Source organism: Hakea prostrata, chromosome 1, assembly GCF_041222555.1.
Source record: "Hakea prostrata isolate BN-2017 chromosome 1, UWA_Hpros_2, whole genome shotgun sequence".
Taxonomy (NCBI): Eukaryota; Viridiplantae; Streptophyta; class Magnoliopsida; order Proteales; family Proteaceae; genus Hakea; species Hakea prostrata.
Window position 1 is genome coordinate 78185093 of NC_142600.1, and position 22470 is coordinate 78207562.

At 42.2% G+C, this 22470-nt stretch overlaps 2 protein-coding genes across 2 annotated transcripts; both read right to left on the minus strand.

The window, feature by feature from the left end:
* Nucleotides 1-19751: 19751 nt before the first annotated feature.
* LOC149030274 (uncharacterized) lies at nucleotides 19752-20831 on the minus strand. Its single transcript, XM_089144893.1, has one exon. The coding sequence runs from the start codon at nucleotides 20829-20831 to the stop codon at nucleotides 19752-19754; it is 1080 nt and encodes a 359-aa protein (XP_089001019.1).
* A 64-nt stretch (nucleotides 20832-20895) lies between these two features.
* On the minus strand, nucleotides 20896-21345 carry LOC149030275 (Gag-Pol polyprotein/retrotransposon). Its single transcript, XM_089144905.1, has one exon. It carries the CDS (start codon nucleotides 21343-21345, stop codon nucleotides 20896-20898), a length of 450 nt encoding a protein of 149 aa, XP_089001031.1.
* Between the last annotated feature and the right edge of the window lie 1125 nt (nucleotides 21346-22470).

Here is a 22470-nt window from a genome sequence, read left to right on the forward strand (position 1 = left end):
TCCCCATTGCTACCACGGGTCGTTCGGTCTCAATACCCTTCCAAATTGGGTCTTATATAACAAGGGTATATCCTAGCCAAACACTGCTAGACATCCCTAGGTATGACAACCAATGATTCGGGAAAGCGTCGATGGGCATCTTCGGAGAACATCCATACTATTCCCTCTGATGTCCAAGGACAGAAGCATCAAAAGGATACTCCCCAATCCCAAACCAAACTTAAGCAAACACATTCTCAGAACAGTCATGACATACACAACCAGCAGGTCATCATATACAAGAGAATGTAAAAGCAAAAATCAGATTAGGCAATAATAAGTAATTCATATATCATGAATAATAAAAAGACAATATAAAGAAGTGCTACTATTCCCACAGTAGGAGATCAGAATTAAAGTACAACAACAATAGGTAATCTCATAGTTTCATGAAGTTGAAACCAGGGAACAAGCAATCTATGTAGTTAAGGAATTAACTGTCCTTACCTTCTAACTTGGATAGGATCTTAAAGAATAAAGTATGATCTTGACTAAACCTGAGAAGATAGTCCTAAACAAGTGCATACAACATGTTAGGAAAGATGCATAAAGGAAAAGATCATAAATCAATCGAAACAGACCAAGAATGAGGTTGCTGTACTCATTGGTCGATTGATTGGTTTGCTGGACTAGTTGACCAATGAGTTGACCAATGGAGACAGTGGCCTACAAGAATCCGAATTTTGAGAATCAAGAACCAAATTTGATGGTTCAAAAGGGTACAAATCAGAGGGAAATTATCATGGTAGTATTCTCGGGTATAGAGGATATCAATTCATAAATCAAATCAAGTTCCCAAGTTGTAACCTAGGAACAAAAAGGTTAACCTACTAGGTTAAACATAGATTATGAGGGAAAAATATTATAATCAAAGATAAAAGAACTAGGATATGAAGATTACAGATATAGTAAAGAAAACACATTGATTGGGTTACCATGATCAAACTAGGGGTTCTTGGTTTGATCCCAAAAATTAGGGTTTCACCCTTTTTGGTTCCCCAGGAAAATAATTGAGAGCTTTGGATGAAGGGAGATAAATTGTTAGCCAAAAATAACAAGAAGGGTCATTCAATGATGAAGTTTAGGTTAACACAAATGTCACCCAAGAGGTTTCCCTTCACAAGGGAGGTTACAAAAAGTTCTCCAGATGATCACACAGGTTAGGGTTTCAAAGGATTAGGGTTAGGGTTTCAAAGATTCCACTGGCTGAGGTTAAGATCATGATGATGATCATGGATCTTAAAGAACATGATGAGATCATGGAATAGATGGTTGCAAGAGTGCATCATCTTCTTCCTGATCTCAACGAAGAACAGAATTAAAGAAAGAAAATCAGAGATAGAAGAAAGAGTGAGTGAAATCATACTTTTGCTGTAGGAGGATGAAGAATTCTTCAAGTCTTTGTGAGAGATCACCAATGAATGCAAGGGAATGGGTTAGATTAGGGTTCTAACTCGTTCCAGAGGCTTAGGAGGCAGATGAGGCGGAGTATCCCGAGATTAGACTTAAATAGAAGAGACAGGATTCAAATTTCAAAAACAGAATCAATTGGTCGATTGATTAGTCGATTGGTCCAATCGACCAATGAGTCGACCAATCAATACAACAACTTCAAAACAGGGAATTGAAGGCTTAGATCAAGTCCAAACATCAAGGGGTTTTGCACACACCTAGAGTGACATACCTAGGAGTTAGAAATGCCTTTGAATCAATACAGAGACCACTCCAAGACCATAAACTAATCAAATCTTCATCAGGGTGCAGTTTCCACCATTGGAACACTGGCATCAACACTCATGGATTCCAATCCAGCCATGAAGTCTTCAACAGAAATGGCCCAAAGATGACTTCTTGCCTTACTTCGGGTCACTGGACCTACAAATAACAAAGTTTCCGGATTAGGGTCAGGGCTGGGTTTCACACATGTAACCAGTATGACCTTGCATTGGATTAGAAACCCCGACATGCGCCAGTACTCATTACCAATGGTCGTGGTAAGAGAGTGTTGACTTAACCCGTAGCCATGGAATTGAGAGCCAGGTGTGGACTTTCCCCTTTTTCCTAGGATCCCTACAGAGGTAGCCAGTCCTTGCCGGATCAGAGTGATGAGACTTACCCAGAGGAGGGCTGGTGTATAACGTAAAGCATGTCAACTATTAGAGACCTGCATAGTTAGAAATCATAGTATCATTCATATTTTGCATTCATTCATATTATTTATGTATCTTGGCATTGTTGGATAATTGATGGGATTGTGATTGTTTCTTACCGAGTTCTCTAGAACTCACGTCTTTATTTTGTATTGTTTATTAGCTTGCACAAAAGGAGTTATACAGGAGGATGGACTGGTTTCCTATGAAGGAACCATCCCGTATGAAGAAGATGTGGCACCATCAGTGGGAGATGGAAATAGCATGTGCGGGAGCTCCTGCAGCTGCATGGAGTGCGCTTATCGCACCTATTGATGATCAGAGGTGGAAGATGGTCAGGAAGTTTTCTCGGCGAATAGAGTTGAATTGGAGAGCACCTTACCTTGAGATCCATGAAAAACACTTTTTAGATTTAGAAAAGGAAACTGGGAAGAAATTGATATAACCTTTTGTTTATTTCCGCTGAACCCTTATCCATTTTATTCATTATTTCTTTCTTTTATTATTGTTATTGGAGTATTTTGGACTTCTGTAATTCATTTAATTCAGTTATTGAATATTCTTTGCTCTTGATTATCTTTATTTGTCTTAAATATTGTTGATAGACTAAAACCTTGGATCTTGTGACGGATCGCACCCACGGGTTGTCGGGCGGGTAACTGAGACCGTTGGGTGGGGTGTGACACAAATGCCGTGGATTAATGGAATGAAGATCAAAAGCGACGAAAGGAAAAAAAACTTCCTTGGCCTGTGATTCTAGGAGAGAGAGAGAGAGAGAAAGATGGAGCTGCCTATTTTCTGGAAGAAATCTCGTACGAATGAAATCACACACCTTACTCACTAATGCGGTGGTTACAAATATATAACCTATATTCTGTAACCGCCCTAATTGTGAGTTTCCAGATTTGCCCTTGAGCATTTAATTTATTAATCATATTAATAAATTCCAACAGCTCCCACTTGCACAAGGGCAAGTGTTAATCTCTTAGTGTGTCCCAGACACACATGTATATCCTAGATATACACATTCAGTCTCTCTGCAATGTATCCCAGATACATAGACCTCTTGTGTCCCAGACACACATGTATATCCCAGATGTACATATATATTGATCTCTTTGCTATGAATCCCATACACATAGACCATCTGTGTCCCAGACACTAACATCCACAAGTCATACTGGCAAAATGGGTTGTGCGACCGATGATATACCTGCACGCGTGAGCCCAAAACTAGAAACCTTCCCAGAAGGCCAGAATGGCACATCACTCAAAGAAACAAATCAAATAAGCATTAGTATAACATAGTGTCCTAGGTTTTTTCAAACTCACCAGATTGAAGGTATCTCGATCCCTCTAAGAGATCACCTTCTTGTCCTTAAAATGTTCACTACTATAACACATACAGTTGGCGCCAGTAAACACATTTAGGGTGCAATTGAATCAAACCTTTCCTTTTGCCCCAGACCATCACTACACTTAGGATTGACTCCTTTCCCGGTAGTGCCCCTTTAGGTAGAATCAATCATGACCATAGGTAACACCCCCAAGTAGCCACATCAACCCTTCGTTTCATGATGTCGTCGAAAGTCACTAAGAACACTAATGTCAAGGACTCACACAATGAGAGGAGCAAGGATCCATCCTCTCATTTCCAATGATTGCTAAGCACACATAGTATGATATACGTGCTATGGTGGAGCATTCTATATACAATAGAACGTATGTCCATCTTAACACCATACAAGTGTTAATCCAGTCGCAACTCCTTGCGCCTAACCCGAGTTTCTTTATTGTCACCACTCTAGCGCCATATAAAGTACTCGCACCTGGCTCCTATAGGCAACATGAATAGTGGGAACATTCATGTCAATTCTCTTCACAATAGAGAAACTCATCTTGATTCCAAATCAAAGCGACATCATGATTATGAATTGACCTACAAAAAGTCATTCACAATCCGTCTCATCTCTGCTCGCCTCCAAGGCGCCAGAGGCGAATGCTCGTGTGAGTGAGCCATTCTCTTGCCTATTGACATATCTTGTTTTATGCTAGAAGAAACACAATCACACAGAAAGTGAATAAAAATAAATGCTGGAATGAACTCATATTACTCAATAATAAGAAAGTCTCAATACAAAAATAAGTCACAATCTACGCAAGCCCAAGGATTTTACATGAGAAATAAAAACATCCTTGGCTATAGGTTTGGTAAGAGGGTCAGCTACCATCTGACTAGTAGATATGTGCTTAAGTACAACTTTCTTCCTTGATGCAATGTCTCTAACAAAGTGATATCTCAACTGTATATGTTTGGTCTTCCCATGATACTTGGGGTCCTTGACATAGCTAAGAGTTGTCGTACTATCCACGAGAGACAAGGGCAGCCTCTTTGGATGTCATCACAATCCCAGTATGTAGAAGGAATCTCCTCAACCAAACAGCCCCTTGAACCGTAACTGAGCATGCCACATACTCTGCTTCCATGGTCGAGAGGGATATACAAGCCTGCTTCTTGCTACACCACGAAATGGCCCCGCCATTCAACAATAAAGCATATCCAGAGGTTGATTTGTGCTCATCGATGTCTCCAGCCCAATCGGCATCACTATAGCCAACTAACCGCAAATCCGATCCTTGGTAACACAACATGTAGTTACTCGTTCCTCTGAGATATCTCAATATCCTCTTGACTGCTTTCTAGTGCTCTATGCCTGGGTTTGACTGGTACCGACTAACCGAACCCACTGCATAACAAATATCCGGCCTAGTACACATCATAGCGTACATAAGGCTACCCACTGCACTGGAATATGGAACTCTTTCCATCTTGGTTTTCTCCTCTAGAGTCTTAGGACCCATATCAAGGCTCAAATGCAAACCCTTCTCCACTGGAGTATCAATTGGTTTACAGTTGTGCATCTGGTATCTCGTCAAGACATTGTCAATATAGGTCTCTTCAGATAAACCCAGTAATCTCTTTTGCCTATTTCTGACAATCTTGACACCAAGCACATAGCTTGCTTCACCCATGTCCTTCATATCAAATACGGAGGACAACCATTTCTTAATGGTTTCCAATAGCTCCTTGCTATTGCTAGCCATAAGTATGTCATCTACGTACAATGTCAGAATGACATAATTATTATCAGATATCTTGGTGTAAACACAGTGGTCTTCCTCAAGCAAGGAAAAACCATTTTCCATCATAGCTTGGTGGAAGCGCACATTCCACTGTCTAGATGCTTGCTTTAAGCCATATATGGACTTCTTAAGCTTGCACACTTTGCGCTCAAGTCCATTTGCTTCAAAGCCTTCAGGTTAATCCATATAGATCTCTTCCTTAAGTTCTCCATTGAGAAAAGCAGTTTTTACATCCATCTGATAAAGCTCCAAGTCCAACTGAGCAACAATAGCTAGTATGAGGCGAATTGAGGCAAACCTAACCACAGGGGAAAAAGTTTCCTCATAATCATCGCCCTCTCGTTGGGTGTAGCCCTTAGCCACTAAATGAGCCTTGCATCTCTCAATAGATCCATCTGCCTTTCTTTTGATCTTGAGAACCCACTTGTTCCCAATTGCCTTTCGGCCTAGCGGCAAGTAAACCAAGTCCCAGACATGATTAACTTTCATCGACTCCAACTCTTCCTTTATTGCTTTCAACCATTCCTTTGAGCTTGACCCCGCAAGAGCTTCTTGCACACTCTTTGGTTCATGCTCATCGACTAAAGTCATCTCATAGTCGAACCCTTCAGGAGTTACCATGTAGGCTTCATCCTCTATGTCGAAACGTCGACGAGGAACTAGCCCACGCCCACTATGGCGCAAGTGCAAGTCAGATTGCTCACCGTCTAAGGTAGCTATCACATCTGCACTCCCACTCCTACTAGGATCTTCTTGATGAACCCCAGGTTCATTATCCAGCATCTGAATCCCTGGAGTGACAAGACCACTATCTTGTATCTCAAAGAATTCTGATGATTCTTTGTTAACTCTTGAAAGAGATGGAAAATTATTCTCCAAGAATGTTGCATCCCTAGACTCAAGTTCCGTTCTCCTCTCACTCTCATCTAGTCCAATGAAGACATGGCCCTTTAAGGGTTCAGAATATCTCACAAAGATACACTTTCTTCCTCTGGGTCCAAGCTTTCCATATTGGTGAGAAGTAGAGTGAGCATATGTTGCACATCCCCATGCACGCAAGTAACTCAAATCTGGCTTCCTTCCAGTCCATAACTCATATGGTGTGAAAGGAACCGATTTGGTTGGAACTCTGTTGAGGATATAGGCCGCAGTCAGCAAAGCATCTCCCCAATAAGAGATGGGTAGATTTTCCTATGCCATCATGGATCTCACCATGTCTAGCAAGGTTCTATTCCTCCTCTCAGCAACTCCATTTTGCTGTGGAGTCCCTGGAATAGTAAGTTGTCTAGACATCCCCTTTTCATCACATAACCCTTTGAACATATCGGAGAAATACTCTCTACCTCTATCTGTTCTAAGAGTTTTAATCCTTTTATCTAACTGATTCTCAACTAAGCTCATGAATTTCTTAAAACATTCCAGAGCTTCTGACTTATGAGAAATTAGATAAATGTGACCATACCGTGTATAGTCATCTATGAATGTGATGAAATAAGACTGTCCTTTTCTTGTATGCACATTCATGGGTCCACACACATCTGAATGGATAAGTTCTAAAGGAAGAGAGGCTCTCAAAGCCTTTTTAAATGGTTTTCTGGTTACTTTTCCTGTTAGACATGACTCACAGGTTGGCAAATCAGATAGTGAACCTTGGCCTAAGAGACCTTTTCTTGCCAATATGTCCTAGTCTAGCATGCCACAAATTAGAATCAATACACACAATATTTTGGCAAACAAAAGCACTACTAGAATTAAATGAATAATCAATTGTATCCATTATTAAGAAAACCATAACCATAAATTGTATCACCCAGATACAAAACCAAAGAATTGTTTTCAAATACAACTCTAAAACCATGTCTTAAAAGATAAATAACAGAAACAAGATTTTGCCGAATGTCTGGAGCATACAACACATCATGGAGTAACAGCGTCTGGCCACCTAGCAAAACTAATTTGCATGTGCCTATGCCATGAACCTCCACGCTTGAGATGTTCCCCATCGTTATTCTTCTGCTTCGTTTTGGAATATGACGGTATTCCACGAAGCCCGAGCGTTCCCTTGTTATGTGTTCTGTCGCATCTGAATCAACAATCCACAAAGGATTTAGTTCAGCAAGCATAGTAGAACTTGTTACATAACAAGATGAGGTATAACACACAGTACATACCTCTTGCTCAATGCAATCACGAGCAAAATGACCAGGCTTTCGGCACTTGAAGCAAATCAAAGCTGATTTCTTCTTGCCAGCACTAGTCTCCCTTGAACGCTTGGGGCCACTCTTGTTTTTGTTCCCACCCTGGTTACTTTGCTTGGACCGTTGAGGTTGAGCTTTCTCTCTCTTGCGCTTGAAGCCTGCACCCTTACTAGTGCTAGCTTCAGCAGCAAATACATCAGTTTGAGGGGCATCAACCAACATCTGATCCTCATCAAGCTCAAGGTGCTTGGCAGCTTGATCAATAGTCTTGACCTCATCAGAATGAGTCAAGAAGATCTTCATATGCTCCCAAGTCTTTGGCAATGACCTGATGACTGCGGAGACTTGCTCCTCATCAGTCTTCTGGCTAATCATGTTTGACATGATGGTTATATGCTGCCTCATGGTGTGACCCTGGCGCATCTTATAACCGTCAAAGGTGAGTCTGAGCTGGCGGCCTCTTGTGGTGGAAGTCCCTCCGTACTAGAACTTCACAGCCTCCCACAAAGACTTTGCAGTCCTATGCTTCTCATAACGAAGCATCAGGTCATCCCTCATGGAGCTCAGGATTGTAATTCTGGCTACCTGGTCATTCCTCTTCCAAGCATTATATGTATCAAGGTCCCTGCGATGCTGTGCAGTGGTACCTTCCTCAGGTGGGTTCATGGTCTGGTTTACGGTCTCCAGCATATCCTTCTCTTCAAGGAGATATTGCACCTTTCGGTGCCAGAGGTCATAATTCCTCTCATTCAACTTATCTCCTTTAGTGAGGTCAGCAACTATGCTCTTTGTAGCAGCCATTTATTCTAGAGATATTACATACAAGAATGAGTTCAATAAATCTAGCATAAAACACAACTCATGCAACAACAAATCACACTAGCATAATCAACCTATGGGATAAGCACTTAAACGAAAAGTGATGCTTAAAAAACATTCAATCAAATTCTCATGCAAACCCACATAAACTTATACACTAGTTTCATTTTGTGCATGAAACATGATTGATAGACCCATAAATAAAAAATAGTTTTATTAAAATAAAACATGCAATCATGTTAAAGCTATGAGGTGGTTCACATAGAACACTTCTACCTCATTAGCTTCCACTAGGCCCCATTAGGCCCTTAATGCCCAAACATCACACAGATTGTCGGGTCATTGGTGTCCAGTAAGTTAGAAACACATTCTGAACAGGACAGACCAATATCAAAAAAAAAACCATCTCCTAGACGGACTGCCGTCTGGCCAGACGGAATTCCGTCTGCCTTTTATGCCCAGACGGATGACCGTCTGCCTTTTATGCCCAGACGGATGACCGTCTGCCCAGACGAAAATTCCGTCTGGCATTCTGTGACCAGACGGATGACCGTCTCCCAAATGGAAATTCTATCTGGGTCATTGTGATCTATCTGACAATAGACAGATGACCGTCTGTCCAGTGACCAGAAAACGATGTTTTTTCTGGATTTTTTTATAAACGAAATTTTTTCAAAAAACGGTAAAACACGTTTTTTCACTCAAAAAATTATCCAAAAATATATGAAAAAATCCAACAATAATTATTAAACAAAGAATAATTTTCATGGATAATCAATTCATGCAAAAATTCACAAGGGAAAAATACAAGGATCCTCCCATTCGGATCGGAACCTAAAACATAAGGGTTTCCAAAAACCCTAATAATTTTCCCATGGGTTTCGTATTTAACCCTTAAACAATAGGGAGGAACTAAGAACCATGGGAACCAATGGCTTTGATGCCAATGTTGGTAATACTCCATATATATCAATATTGTTTAATTGACGGGGAAAAGATTCCTTACCTGGATTCGCTTTCCCTTTTATGAATTATTCGCAGCGGAAGTAAGTCTAGATCCACATTCTCGTTCCACCACCAAATCTCTACCGGGGCAATTCCACAATCACTAGGAAAGGGAATAATATCCACAACCCAAATGCCGTGGATTAATGGAATGAAGATCAAAAGCGAGGAAAGGGAAAAAAAAAACTTCCTTGGCCTGCGATTCTAGGAGAGAGAGAGAGAGAGAGAGAGAAAGATGGAGCCGCCTCTTTTCTGGAAGAAATCTCGTACGAATGAAATCACACACCTTACTCACTAATGCGGTGGTTACAAATATATAACCTATATTTTGTAACCGCCTTAATTTTGAATTTCCATATTTGCCCTTGGGCATTTAATTTATTAATCATATTAATAAATTCCAACACATGACACACCCAATGCCCCGAACGTCGGTAATTTATGATATTGCCAATATCATGGGCAATATGATGTAGCAGCAAGTAGCTCAGTTCAACAAGATGTTGACTGGTTTCATGACTCTGCATAATGAGACTTGTGCTGGTGTCAATGGAAATCTCCATACTGTTGTCCCGAATGCGGGAGGTTTAGCTAGAACTCCTCATACTCGCTTGATGGAGAGTTTTCTGAAGATGCAAGTGCCCACTTTCACTGGAGTTACCAAGGACCTCTTGTTTCCTAACAAGTGGCTTCGTGAGTTGGAGAAGGCTTTTTGTCATTTGCAATGTTCGGAAGCTCAAAAGATTCTGTTTGCTGAACAGAAGTTGCAACATGAAGCTGACACTTGGTGGACTTCCACTCGGCCTGTTTTGGAAGGTTTGCATGCGGGTGTTGTAACTTGGGAGTTGTTCAAGGAAGCTTTCTGCATGAACTACTTCCCTGAGGCAGTAAAAGATGCGAAAGAAGCTGAGTTTATGGCTCTCACACAAGGATCTTTGTCTGTGTTGGAGTACCAACAGAAGTTCGAGGAGCTACATTTCTTTGCTCCTGATTCTCTGAAGCTTGACCTCACCAAAGCGAAGAACTTCTTTAAAGGACTGCACCCAGCCATTAAAGCTTACCTCACTGTCCAGCCTATAGTGAGCTATGCCCAAGTGGTGCAAAACTCGAAGAAGTTGGAAGAAACTGAGAAGGAGAACGCACGTGTGCAAAGGCCCTGGAAGCCTAGGAACCCTGGATTGGTGGATCGTAATGATCTGCATTTTGTGAGACCTACACCCTACCCCACTTCTGCTTTTCAGCCTAGGAGTGTAGGTCAGAGCCCCGGTTTTCAGCAGTTTGGCCAGTTTAGACAGTATGGCGAGAATTAACAACCAGTGAATGCAAATGTTAGGCCTATGAATGCGAATCCTAGGCCATTGGTTCAGAAGCCCCCTGTTGCAGCTACTTCAGTAGGACCTAGCAATCCTAGTTGCTTCTATTGTAAGCAGCTTGGTCATTTTTCTCGTGACTATCCGAAGAAGCCTGCTTAGCAGCCTGCCCCTGTGGTGAAGAATGCTTCTGCTCCTCCCTTTTGTAGAGTGTTCAATATCTCCAGTACTGAGCAAGATGCAAGCCATGAAGTGATTACAGGTACATTGTTAGTCGCTTCTATTCTTGCATTTGTTTTATTTGATACGGGTGCATCTCATTCGTTCATATCATCTGCATTCATCAAGAAGTCTGACCTAATCCCTGAGAAATTGTCTAGTTGTTTATTGATTAGTACACCTACTGGTCCTGTTGTGAAACTAGATAAAGGGTTAGTTAAATGTCCTGTGTTGATTGGTGAGAAGAACTAGGAAGCCAATTTGGTACTTCTTGATATGAAGGACTTTGATGTCATTTGGGAATTGAGTGGTTGATAGCCCACAAAGCTGTGTTTATTTGTTCCTCAAGGAAGATTCAGTTCCATGTTTGTGGAAATTCGGTCTTTGAATTTCAAGGTGAGAAAAGAAGGGTTTGTAGGAAGATACTGTCTGCACTGATGCAAGTCTATGCCCTAGTAGATGATGCTCCATCTGAAGGCAAGAGTAAAGTGGAGAATAGAGTTGACGAAGTCAAGATTGTCTGTGACTTTGTTGATGTCTTCCCTGATGATCTTTCGAGAGTGCCTCTGGATAGGAATGTTGAGTTTTCTATTGATCTCATCCCTAGTGCCACTCCGGTATCTAAGGCTCTGTATAGGATGGCTCCTACTGAGCTGAAGGAGTTACAAAACCAGTTGAATGAGCTCATTGATAGAGGTTTTGTACAACCTAGTGTGTCACCTTGGGGAGCTCCGGTTTTGTTCCTCAAGAAGAAGGATTGTAGTATGCGTCTGTGCATCGACTATCATGAGTTGAATAAGCTGACCATCAAGAATAGATACCCTCTGCCCAGAATTGATGATCTCTTTGATCAGTTGAAGGGTGCAGCTATGTTCTCGAAGATTGACTTGAGATCTGGATATCACCAGTTGAAAGTGAAGCCTAGTGATATCTTCAAGACAACTTTTCGAACAAGGTACGACCATTATGAGTGCAGAGTCATGCCTTTCGGATTGACTAATGCTCCTGCAGTGTTCATGGACCTCATGAACCGAGTCTTTCACGATGTGCTCGTCTTCATTGACGATATCCTGATTTATTCGAAGAGTGAAGAAGAGCATGCAAGGCATCTAGATTTCACCTTGCGAAGACTGCGAGAAAAGAAGCTGTTCGCCAACTTTAGCAAGTGTGATTTCTGGCTCAAGAGTAGTATTCCTCGGCCATGTGGTTTCAGCTGAAGGTATTCGTGTCAATCCTGAAAAAGTCCAAGCAATGGCTGATTGGGAAAGACCGAAGACGGTTACGGAAATAAGAAGTATCCTTGGATTGGCGGGTTACTACAGAAGATTTATTGAGAATTTTTCTCGGTTGCCTGCTCCTATGACAAAGTTAACCAGGAAAGAAGAGAAGTTTGTTTGGTCTGACGCTTGTGAGAAGAATTTACAAGAGTTGAAGGATAGATTGACAAGTGCCCCGATTTTGACTATACCTGATAGTTCCGGTGGTTTAACAGTTTATACTGATGCGTCAATGATTGGTTTGGGTTGTGTACTGATGCAACATGGTAAGGTCGTAGCCTATGCTTCTCGGCAATTGAAAGATTATGAGTGGAATTACCCCACTCATGATCTAGAGCTTGCCGCGGTGGTTTTTGCTTTGAAGATTTGGAGACATTACCTCTACGGTGAAAAGATTGCCATTTTCACGGATCATAAGAGTTTGAAGTACTTCTTTACCCAAAAGGAGTTGAACATGAGGCAAAGAAGATTGTTGGAACTCGTCTCTGATTATGATTGTGATATTCAGTATCACCCTGGTAAGGCAAACGTTGTTGCTGATGCTCTTAGTAAGAAGATTCAAAAGAAGACTTTGGATTTGAATACTTTGAGCCTACCCTTGTTGTCTTCTATTGAGAGTTTTGATTTGGAAATTGTCCCTGAGAATTCTGATTTTGTTCTTTCTGCCATGACGACAAGATCTAACCTCAGAGATAGGATTGTTGCCTTGCAGAGTTTTGATCAAGAACTTAAGGACAAAATTGAGAAGATTTCTTTGAATCCTGAGTCGGACCCCGACTTTGGTATATCCATGGATGGTGCTTTATTGTTTAGAGGTAGATTGTGTGTGCCAGCAAATGATGAAATTAAGAAGGAAATATTGAAGGAAGCACACTAGTCAATCTTTACAGTACACTCTGGAAGCACCAAGATGTACAAGGACTTGAAGGAACATTTTTGGTGGATTGGTTTGAAGGCCGTTCATCAACCTCCATCTGGATTACTTTAGCCCCTTCCCGTTCCTAGTTGGAAGTGGGAGGATATCTCTATGGACTTCGTGACTAGCTTACCTCGGACATGTAAAGGCAATGACACTGTGTGGGTGATTGTTGATAGGTTGACCAAATCAGCCCATTTCATTCCTATGACATTCCTATGAAGATCCCTCATACTCTGGATAAGCTAGCTAGGCTTTATGTGGACAATGTGGTTAGTCTGCATGGAGTGCCAATGAGTATTGTTTCTGATAGTGATCCTAGGTTTACCTCAAGATTTTGGAACAATTTGCAAAAGGCCTTGGGAACCCAATTGAATTTGACTACAGCTCATCACCCACAGTCGGATGGACAATCTGAGCGAACAATTTAGACCTTGGAAGACATGCTCAGATCTTGTGTGGTGGATATGGGTGGAAATTGGGATGAACACTTAGCTTTGGTTGAGTTTGCCTATAACAACAGTTATCAAGCAACGATAGGCATGGCTCCATTTAAGGCTTTGTATGGTAATACTTGTAGGACATCATTGTCTGGAATTGAGACGGGTGAAAGAAAGGTCTTAGGTCATGAGATGATTGAAGCTACAAGTGCGATGGTTGATATGATCAGAGAAAGGATTAAGTCTGCTCAGTCAAGACAGAAATCTTATGCTGATAAGAGAAGGACTGATCTAGAATTTCAAGTTGGAGAGAAAGTTTTCTTGAAGGATTCACCAATGAAGGGTGTGATGAGATTCAATGTTAAAGGAAAGCTTAGCCCTCGATTCATTGGACCTCTTGAGATTTTGGAGAAGGTTGGACCTGTTGCGTATCGATTGGCATTACCTCCGTCTATTGCTGCTGTGCATAATGTGTTTCATGTTTTGATGCTTCGAAAATACATTGAAATCCAGAACATATACTACAGCAAGCACCTGAAGGACTTAGTGCTGATCTTACCTATGATGAAGAGCCTGCTGAAATTTTGGATAAGAAGGACAAGCAGCTATGGAATCGCACCATCCCTTTGGTAAAGATTCGGTGGAAGAACCATACCTCTGAAGAAGCTTCTTGGGAGAAGGAAGAAGATATGAAGGAGAAATTTCCTCACCTCTTTGGAAGCACAGGTACGCTTTCAATTTCGGGGACGAAATTTCTTTAAGGGGGGGAGATTGTGAAACCCAGGCCTAACCTTGACCCGGAAACCCTGTTGTTTGTAGGTCTGACAACCCGAAGTAAGGCGAGAAGTCAGCTTTGGGCCATTTCGGTAGAAGACTTGGTGGCTAGATTGAAATCCATGAGTGTTGATGCCAGTGTTCCATTTATGGAAACTGCATCCTGTTGAAGATCGGATTAGTTGATGGACTTGGAGTGCTCTTTGTATTGGTTCGAAGGCATTTCTACCTACTAGGTAAGTCACTTTAGGTGTGTGAAAAACCCCGTTATGTTTGGACTTGATCTAAGCCTTCAAATCCACTGTTTGAACTTGCTGTCCTGATTGGTTGACTCATTGGTCGATTGGACCAGTCGACCAATCAATCGACCAATTGGTTCTATTTTTGCTAATTAGGTCGTGGCTACTCTATTTAAGTCTAATCTCGGGATTACTCCGCCTCATCTACCTCCTAAGCCTCTAGAACGAGTTAGAACTCCATTCTAATCAATTCCCTTGCATCCTTGGTTGATATCTTGTAAGAACTCAAGTGAATTCCTTCCTCCTGCAACAAAGGTATGTCTACGCTCTTTTTTCTTCTACATCTCTGAATTTCTTTTCTTTAATCTTGTTCTTGATTGAGATCAGGAAGGAGATGCTGCATTCTTGCAACCATCTATTCCATGATCTCATTCTATTCTTTGAGATCTATGATCATCGTCATGATCTCAACCCTAGCTGAATTAATTCTTGAAACCCTAACCCTTGTATGATCTTTCTAGAAACCTTTGGTAACCTCCCATGCGAGGGAAACCTCATGGGTAATATTTATGTTAATCTAAACTTGATCATTGAATGATTTTCTTCTTGTTTTTGACCAAACAATTTATTCCCTTTCATCTTGTGATCTCAACCTTTCCATGGGAGCCATAAAGGTTGAAACCCTAGTTCCTTGGGTCAAATCAAGAACCCATATTTTGATCATGTTAATATCCAATCAATGTGTTTTCTTTACAAGATTGTAACCTATCATCCTCTAGTTCTTTATCCTTGATCATACCATTACTTTCTTCATAATCCATGATTAACCTAATTAGGGTAACTTTTTGGTTCCTCATTTGTAACTTGAAAACTTGATTCGATTAGTGTTTTGATGTCCTCTTAATACTAAGTATACTACCATTGTAGTTTCCACCTTATTTTGTACCCTTTTGAACCACCAAATTCGGTTATATTTTCCCAAAATTCGGATTCTTGTAGGCTACTGTCTCAGTTGGTCGACTCATTGGTCGACTGGGGCAGTAGACCAATCCAATTGACCAATGAGTACAGTAACCTCATAGTTGGTCTGTTTTGATTGTTTTGATATCTTTCCAAATATGCTGTATACACTTGTTTAGGACTTTCTTCTCAGGTTTAGTCAAGGTCTTACTTTATTTCCTAAGATCCCTTTGCGAGTTATAAGGTAAGAACAGTTATTCCTTAATTACATAGATCGCATACTCTCTGGTTTCTACCTTATGAAACTATGAGTTTGTTTACTGTTCTTATATTTTATACTTCTGATGTACTACTGTAACTACAGTAGCACTTCACTTATGTTTTCGTTTTATTATTTCAGCTTATATGAATTGCTTATTACTATATTGTTTAACGATTAGCTTATGCTTTTACATTCTCTTTTATATGATGAATTGTTGGTTGTGTATGACATGACTAATCTGAGAATGTGTTTGACTAGGTATGGTTTGGGATTGAGAGGTGTCCTTTTGACACTTCTGTCCTTGGACATTATCGGAAATAGTATGGGATGTTTCCGGGGTTGCCCATCGACGCTTTCCCGAATCATTGGTTGTCAAACCTAGGGTTGTCTAGCAGTGTTTGGCTAGGATGTCCCCTTTATATCAGACCCAAATCGGAAGGGTATTGAGACCGAACGAAGCGTGGTAGCAGTGTGATTCATGGGCGCTTAAGACCGGTAACCAACCCGTGAGAGGACATGAATCATATTGTGGGCCATTTATTGGAGGGTTGCATATGGCTAGACTTGGGCTCATGGGCGCTTAAGACCTGTAACCAACCCGTGAGAGGACATGAGAGCTTCCCGTTTACCATATGTGGATAACCAATAGGGTTGATGAGTTCGTAGTCCGGGACTATTATGACTCTAGTGAAAAGGATACCGGAAAGGATCGTCCGGGGTGAAGAATGGAGGTATATGGATCTGAGTTGATGTAACTGAGTAGATGACTTGCATTGGGCTAGGCTTTACCCTGACATGCGCCAGTACTTAGACCAAATGGTGATGTGAGAGAGAGGTGATTTAACCCCCAGCCATGGATTGTCCCGAGGGATGACCGGACCCTCTACCAACAGGTTAGTGTAGTTCCATGACCGATCGATCGGCTTTCCAGTTACTGAGTCTTTCAGTCGGTATGCTCCCGGTTTTGTCTCTTTGTCAATGATATAAGGCCCTTCCCATGTTGGAGTTAACTTTCCTTGGTTCCTTTGGTTGGAAGCCCTGATTCTTCTTAGTACCAGATCTCCTGATCGATATCTTCAATCTTTAACCAAGGAGTTATAGTGCCAAGCCATCCTTTTCTTGTACAATTCATTTCTTCGTTGAGCTTTTTCTTGAGTTTCTTGTAGGAAGTCTAAATTTCCCCTTAGGCCCTGGTCATTTTGTTTTTCATCAAATGTGTTGTAGCGGAATGACCCGGCCAAGACTTCCATGAGAGCCAAAGCTTTGGTACCATATGCAAGGCAGAATGGTGTTTCTCCTGTCAGGGTTCGGGCAGTGGTCCTGTATGACCATAGTACACTTGGGAGTTCCTCGACCCAAAGTGCCCGGCTGTCCTCTAATCTCTTTTTGATCCCGTCCAGCAGTGTTCTATTTGTGACTTCAACCTACCCGTTACTTTGTGGGTAAGCAACCAAAGCAAATCAATGTTCGATGTGGTACCTTTCACAAAAAGCTTTGAATCCTGCTCCTTCAAATTGTTTTCCATTATCTGCTACAAGGACCCGAGGTATTCCAAACTTGTAGATAACTTTTTCTTCGAAAAACTTCTCCATTTGTTTTTCCGTAATGGAAGCCAAAGGTTCCGCCTCGACCCATTTTGTAAAGTAGTCTATGGTGACGACGAGATACTCCCGGTTCCTTGAAGCTTTTGGTAGCTTCCCGATCAAGTCCATTCCCCACATTGCAAAAGGGGTCAGGCTAGAGACAGGCATCATTGGTACTACAGGTACTTTTGGAACATTTGCATGCTTCTGACATTGTTCACATTTGCAAGCATACTCAACAGCATCTTTTTGCACAGTCGGCCAGTATATGCCCGAACTTAATACTTTTTGCGCCAAAGCCATTCCACCCATGTGTGCGCCACAAATTCCCTCATGGATTTCTGCTAAAGCATAGGTGGCTCTACAAGGTCCGACGCACCTTAAAAGAGGTTTAGTGAAGGATCTTCTGTACAACTGTCCATGTATGATGGTGAATCGGGCAGCTTGATTCTTAATTCTCTTGGCCTCCTTTGGGTCGGTCAGGAGCTTGTTATCCTTTAGGTAAGTCACCAAAGGTGTTGTCTAGTTGGGATCATTGCTAATTTCAAAAGCTTCCGACTCTTGTGTGCTCAAGAAATCTAACTCTTCAATGTAGGCTGCCAAATCTAGATTCTTGTAATTGGCTAAAGAGAGCCGAGACAGTTCATCTGCCCGTTCATTCTCTTTTCTGGGTATTTGATGAAAAGTTACCCGATTGAAAAGTGTTTGAAGTTGCTCGACCTTAGCCAAGTACTTTGCCATTCGTTTATCTTTTGCATTATACTCCCCCTTGATTTGATTCACAATGAGTTGGGAGTCAGTTCTTACCTCTAGCTCCTGAACTCTGAGTACTCGAGCTACTCTCAGGCCTGCTATGACAGCTTCGTATTCGGCTTCATTATTTGACACCGAGAAATTGAACCGTAATGCATAGCTGACTGTGAAATCCTTGGGACTTTTGAGTGTTAGTCCTGCTCCTAAACCAGAAGTGCTACTCGAGCCATCTATGTGTAGAATCCACAAGTCTAATGTTTCAGTTGTTGCCCCTTGGTCTTTATTTTGTGGTAAGTTGTTTTCCACAATAAAGTCAGCTAGAACTTGAGCTTTTATGGCCATTCTAGGTTTGAAATCGATCTGGTATTCGCTCAGCTCCACTGCCCACCCGACCATTCTTCCTGCTACATCAAGTCTTTGAAGAATTTTCTTGAGCGGGAAGTTGGTAGGGACAATTGTGGGATGTGCCTGAAATAAGGCTTTAGCTTTTGTGAGGCCACCAAAAGTGCCAAAGCCTGCTTATCAATGTCCAGGTATCTTGTCTCTACATTAATGAGCACATGACTCACATAGTAGACCAAGTTCTGAGTTGTTTCTCCCTTTACCAATACAACACTTACTGCAGTTGGTGAAATGGCAAGATAAATAGTTAGGGGTTCCCCGGTTACTGGTCATGCTAAGACGGGTGTTGTCCCGAGAGCCACTTTTAATTGCTCAAATGCCTTCTGACACTCTTCCGTCCACATGATTTCTCCCAAGCTTGGTGTAGCCTTCAATGCTTTGAAAAAAGAGTTGCATTTTTTTCCCGCTTGGGATATGAACCGATTTAGCGTTGTCACCCTTCCCGTTAAGCACTGGATTTCTTTCACTGTGCTGGGAGGTTGCATTTCAATCAAGGCCTGAATCTTCTCAGGATTGGCCTCAATTCCTCTTTGAGAAACCATGAAACCGAGGAATTTTCCAGAGGAAACTCCGAAGGCACATTTCTCAGGTTTTAGGCGCATCTGATAAGTTCTCAAAACATCAAATGTTTCTTCAAGGTCTGCTAAGTGTTGGGCCCGAACCAAACTCTTTACGAGCATATCGTCAATGCATACTTCCATGTTCTTCCCGATTTGGTCTTGGAATATTTTTTTGACGGCTCTTTGATAAGTGGCTCCTGCATTCTTCAATCTGAATGGCATCACTCCGTAATAGTAACTTTCCCAATCGGTCATGAAGGATGTATGCTTTTCATCCTCCCGACTCATTAGGATCTGGTTATATCCTGAGTAAGCATCCATGAAGCTGAGGACTTCATGTCCAGCCATTGCATCAATCAATAGATCAATCCTCGGGAGAGGATAACAATCCTTCAGGTAGGCTTTGTTTAGATCAGTGTAGTCAGTACACATTCTCCACTTCCCATTCGCCTTTTGGACCATTACCACATTGGCTAGCCAAGTCGGCCATTCGATCGGCTCAATGAAGCCTGGTTTTTCAAGTTTCTCAACTTCTACTTTGATCGCCTCATGTTTTTCAATTGCAAAATTTCTTCTCCTTTGAATGACCGGGGTGGCACCCTTTTGAATCCAAAGCTTATGTTCTGCTACCCGCCTATCTATCCCGGGCATGAGGTTTGCTGACCATGCGAAGATATCAACATTGTCACATAAGAACTTGGTCAACTCCTCCTTGAATTCTTCAGTTTGTTTGGATCCAATAAATGTCCCCCGGTCGGTAGAGACTGACATAGTTGAATTCTCTCTAGCTTCCTGACCGGTTCTGCTCTTTGCATATTTTCTTCGTTTTGATCGTCGTAAACTTCAATGGTTAAGGCGCTTCCTGAGCTTTCTGACCTCCACTTTTTCTTTAAATAATTCACATAGCATTGTTGGGAGGTAGACTGGTCTGAGCTGCATTCGCCAACCCCTACATCAGTCGGGAACTTAAGTTTCATGTGTCGGGGGGACACGACTGCCTCAAGTGCACTGAGGGTCGGTCGTCCCAAGATCACATTATATGCAGACGAGTCCATGAAGTTGACCCGGACAACTGTGTCCTGAGGTGATGTCCTGATCTTTAGATCTAAGTGGATCGTTCCTTCAGTTATCGCTGAAGATCCTGCGAAGCCATAAAGGGGAGTTGCTGACAGAGTAAGTAAGTCATCAGCTATCTTGAGTCTTTTGAAAGCCTCATAGGATAACAGGTCAACTGACGAGCCTGTATCAACCAGGACCGGATTAACCTCCCAATTCGCAATCTTTACTTTAATGATGATCGCATCGTCATGGGGCACCACAATCCCGCTCAAATCATTATCCGTGAATGTTATAGGTTCCGGGCAAGCTGGATTTTGCCTATTTTTTGGCAAGTGCATAGCCCCCACGAACCGCGCTTTTTGCTTTGCCTTCTTGATTGATTCCACGGTCGGGCCACCCATTATAACATAGACTGGTGTCTCCTCCCGATCGACCTTCTCTTTTCCTTTGTCAGCCTTTTTGGTGACTTCTTTCGGACTGGACGATCGGGCTCTCTTTCTTGGCTCGGGTGAGGTTTCCCAAGGCTTTCCAGGTCTTCTTACATATTGGCCAAGTTTGCCCTCTTGGATCAATTTCTCGATCTCTGACTTAAGGATTCGACAACTGTCTGTGTGATGTCCATAATCTTTTTGGAAACGACAGTATTTCTTCATGTCCCGATCCTCTGGAAGAGAATGCAGTTTTCTGGGCCATTTCAAAGACTTTTTGTCCCGAACATTCATCAAAATTTCTGATGGCTTGGCATTGAGAGGAGTATAACTTTCCTGTCTTTGGTTGTGCTTCCATCTATTCTTTGATCCTTGGATCAGCTTTTACCCGAGTGTTTATTACTTCATAAACACTAGCCTGCTTCTGACACTTGCGCAACAGTGTCCCGTATGTTTTGGGTTTGTCCGTCAATAGATCCTCCAGAAGTCTTTGGTGAGTAATGCCACTCCGAGTGCACCTGTAAGTGACTTGGTCATCTAAATCCTCGATCTCAATGGCTACTTCATCAAAGCGCTTCAGGAAATCCCGAATGGACTCACTCCATCCCTGCCTTATAGAAAATAGGTTGTCAGACGTTTTCTTGCTCCCGATCACGCTCCTGAACCGGGCTATGAACTTACAAGCAAGTTCCCTGAAATTGTTGATGGATCCTAGCTGCAGGCTGATGAACCATTTAATAGTCGGTCCCTTCAAGGAAGCTGGGAACGTTCTGCGAAGCAACTCATTTTCCCGTCCAAGGATAGTCATTACCGACTTGAAGTAGCTTATATGCTCCTTCGGGTTGGTTTCCCTTCGAATGGCATGAAAGTTGGCATGATGAAGTTTTGAGGAAGTGGCATATTCATGATTTCATCTGAAAAAGGTTCCTAATCAACCACATCCAGATCTTCTAACTTGCGCTCGACCTCCGCCATCCTTTTATGAAGGCGGTTCTGCCTTGATCCATTTCCATCAGATTCATCGGTTTCTTCTTTTCTGGAATGCATTCGGACAACTGACATCCTCGATCGGGTCGCTTGAGGATGACTTTCTCCATGATGCTCTATGTCTTCCCGATGACTTCTTTGAGGTAAGGATCTGGTCTTAGTCCCGTTTGGTGTTCTTTGACGATGGTCAGGACCAGTATGGATAGATCTCTGACCCTCGGCTTGTCTCCCTCTCGGGATACCCTCCTTGGTCAGAATCCTCTGGTAGTCTGGAAAGCTCTTAGTAGCCTTCCTGCCTGAGTCTTTTGTCTCGGGCCCTGTTCAACTCCAATTTGATGGACCAAGTCCCTCAACACCCCCTGCATCTCAAGCATTCCCTTCCATATAGCATGCCCCTAGGGGCCTTTGGACGTGCCTTCTCCGTTTGAATTTTCTAGAATCAGATTATCCTCGGGAGGATCCTGCTCCACTCGGGTCGAGCGTCCGGCCCCCTCTTCTTGGTTTGTTTGATCGTCTAAGTGAGGGTTTTCTCCAGCAGTTTCTTGCAGAGTGCGTCCATTATAAGCTCATCTTGCCATGACTTGAAAATTGTCATTCCCACAGACAGTGCCAAACTGATGCATCATAGTTATATTGCTGCTCCTGACTAAACCTCCTCTCGTTCTGAAGACGATGAGTCCTGTAAAAAGGGTTAGATGCGGGCCGGCTAGAATATCGGGCAACCACCTTCGATGACTTAGTCAGACAGTGAACAGATTAAGGTCCCGTGCAAGAATTACACAAGACTATGCTCATAATGTATTGGATGCTTACCGGAGGGGTATGTCCTTATTTTTATACTGTAAGTGTTACCTTTTCTGTATTTGGTAAGTTTACTTGGCAAGGGCTGTTGTTTCTCCTAGGATTATGCCTCCTTGTTGTTGATCTCGCTCGATCGGTTACTAAG

Bases quoted from the DNA above. Each gene is read 5' to 3' on its own strand.
- LOC149030274 (XM_089144893.1), bottom strand. From the start codon at position 20,831: ATGAATGTTCGGGACAAAAAGTCTTTGAAATGGCCCAGAAAACTGCAT.
- LOC149030275 (XM_089144905.1), bottom strand. From the start codon at position 21,345: ATGACTATCCTTGGACGGGAAAATGAGTTGCTTCGCAGAACGTTCCCA.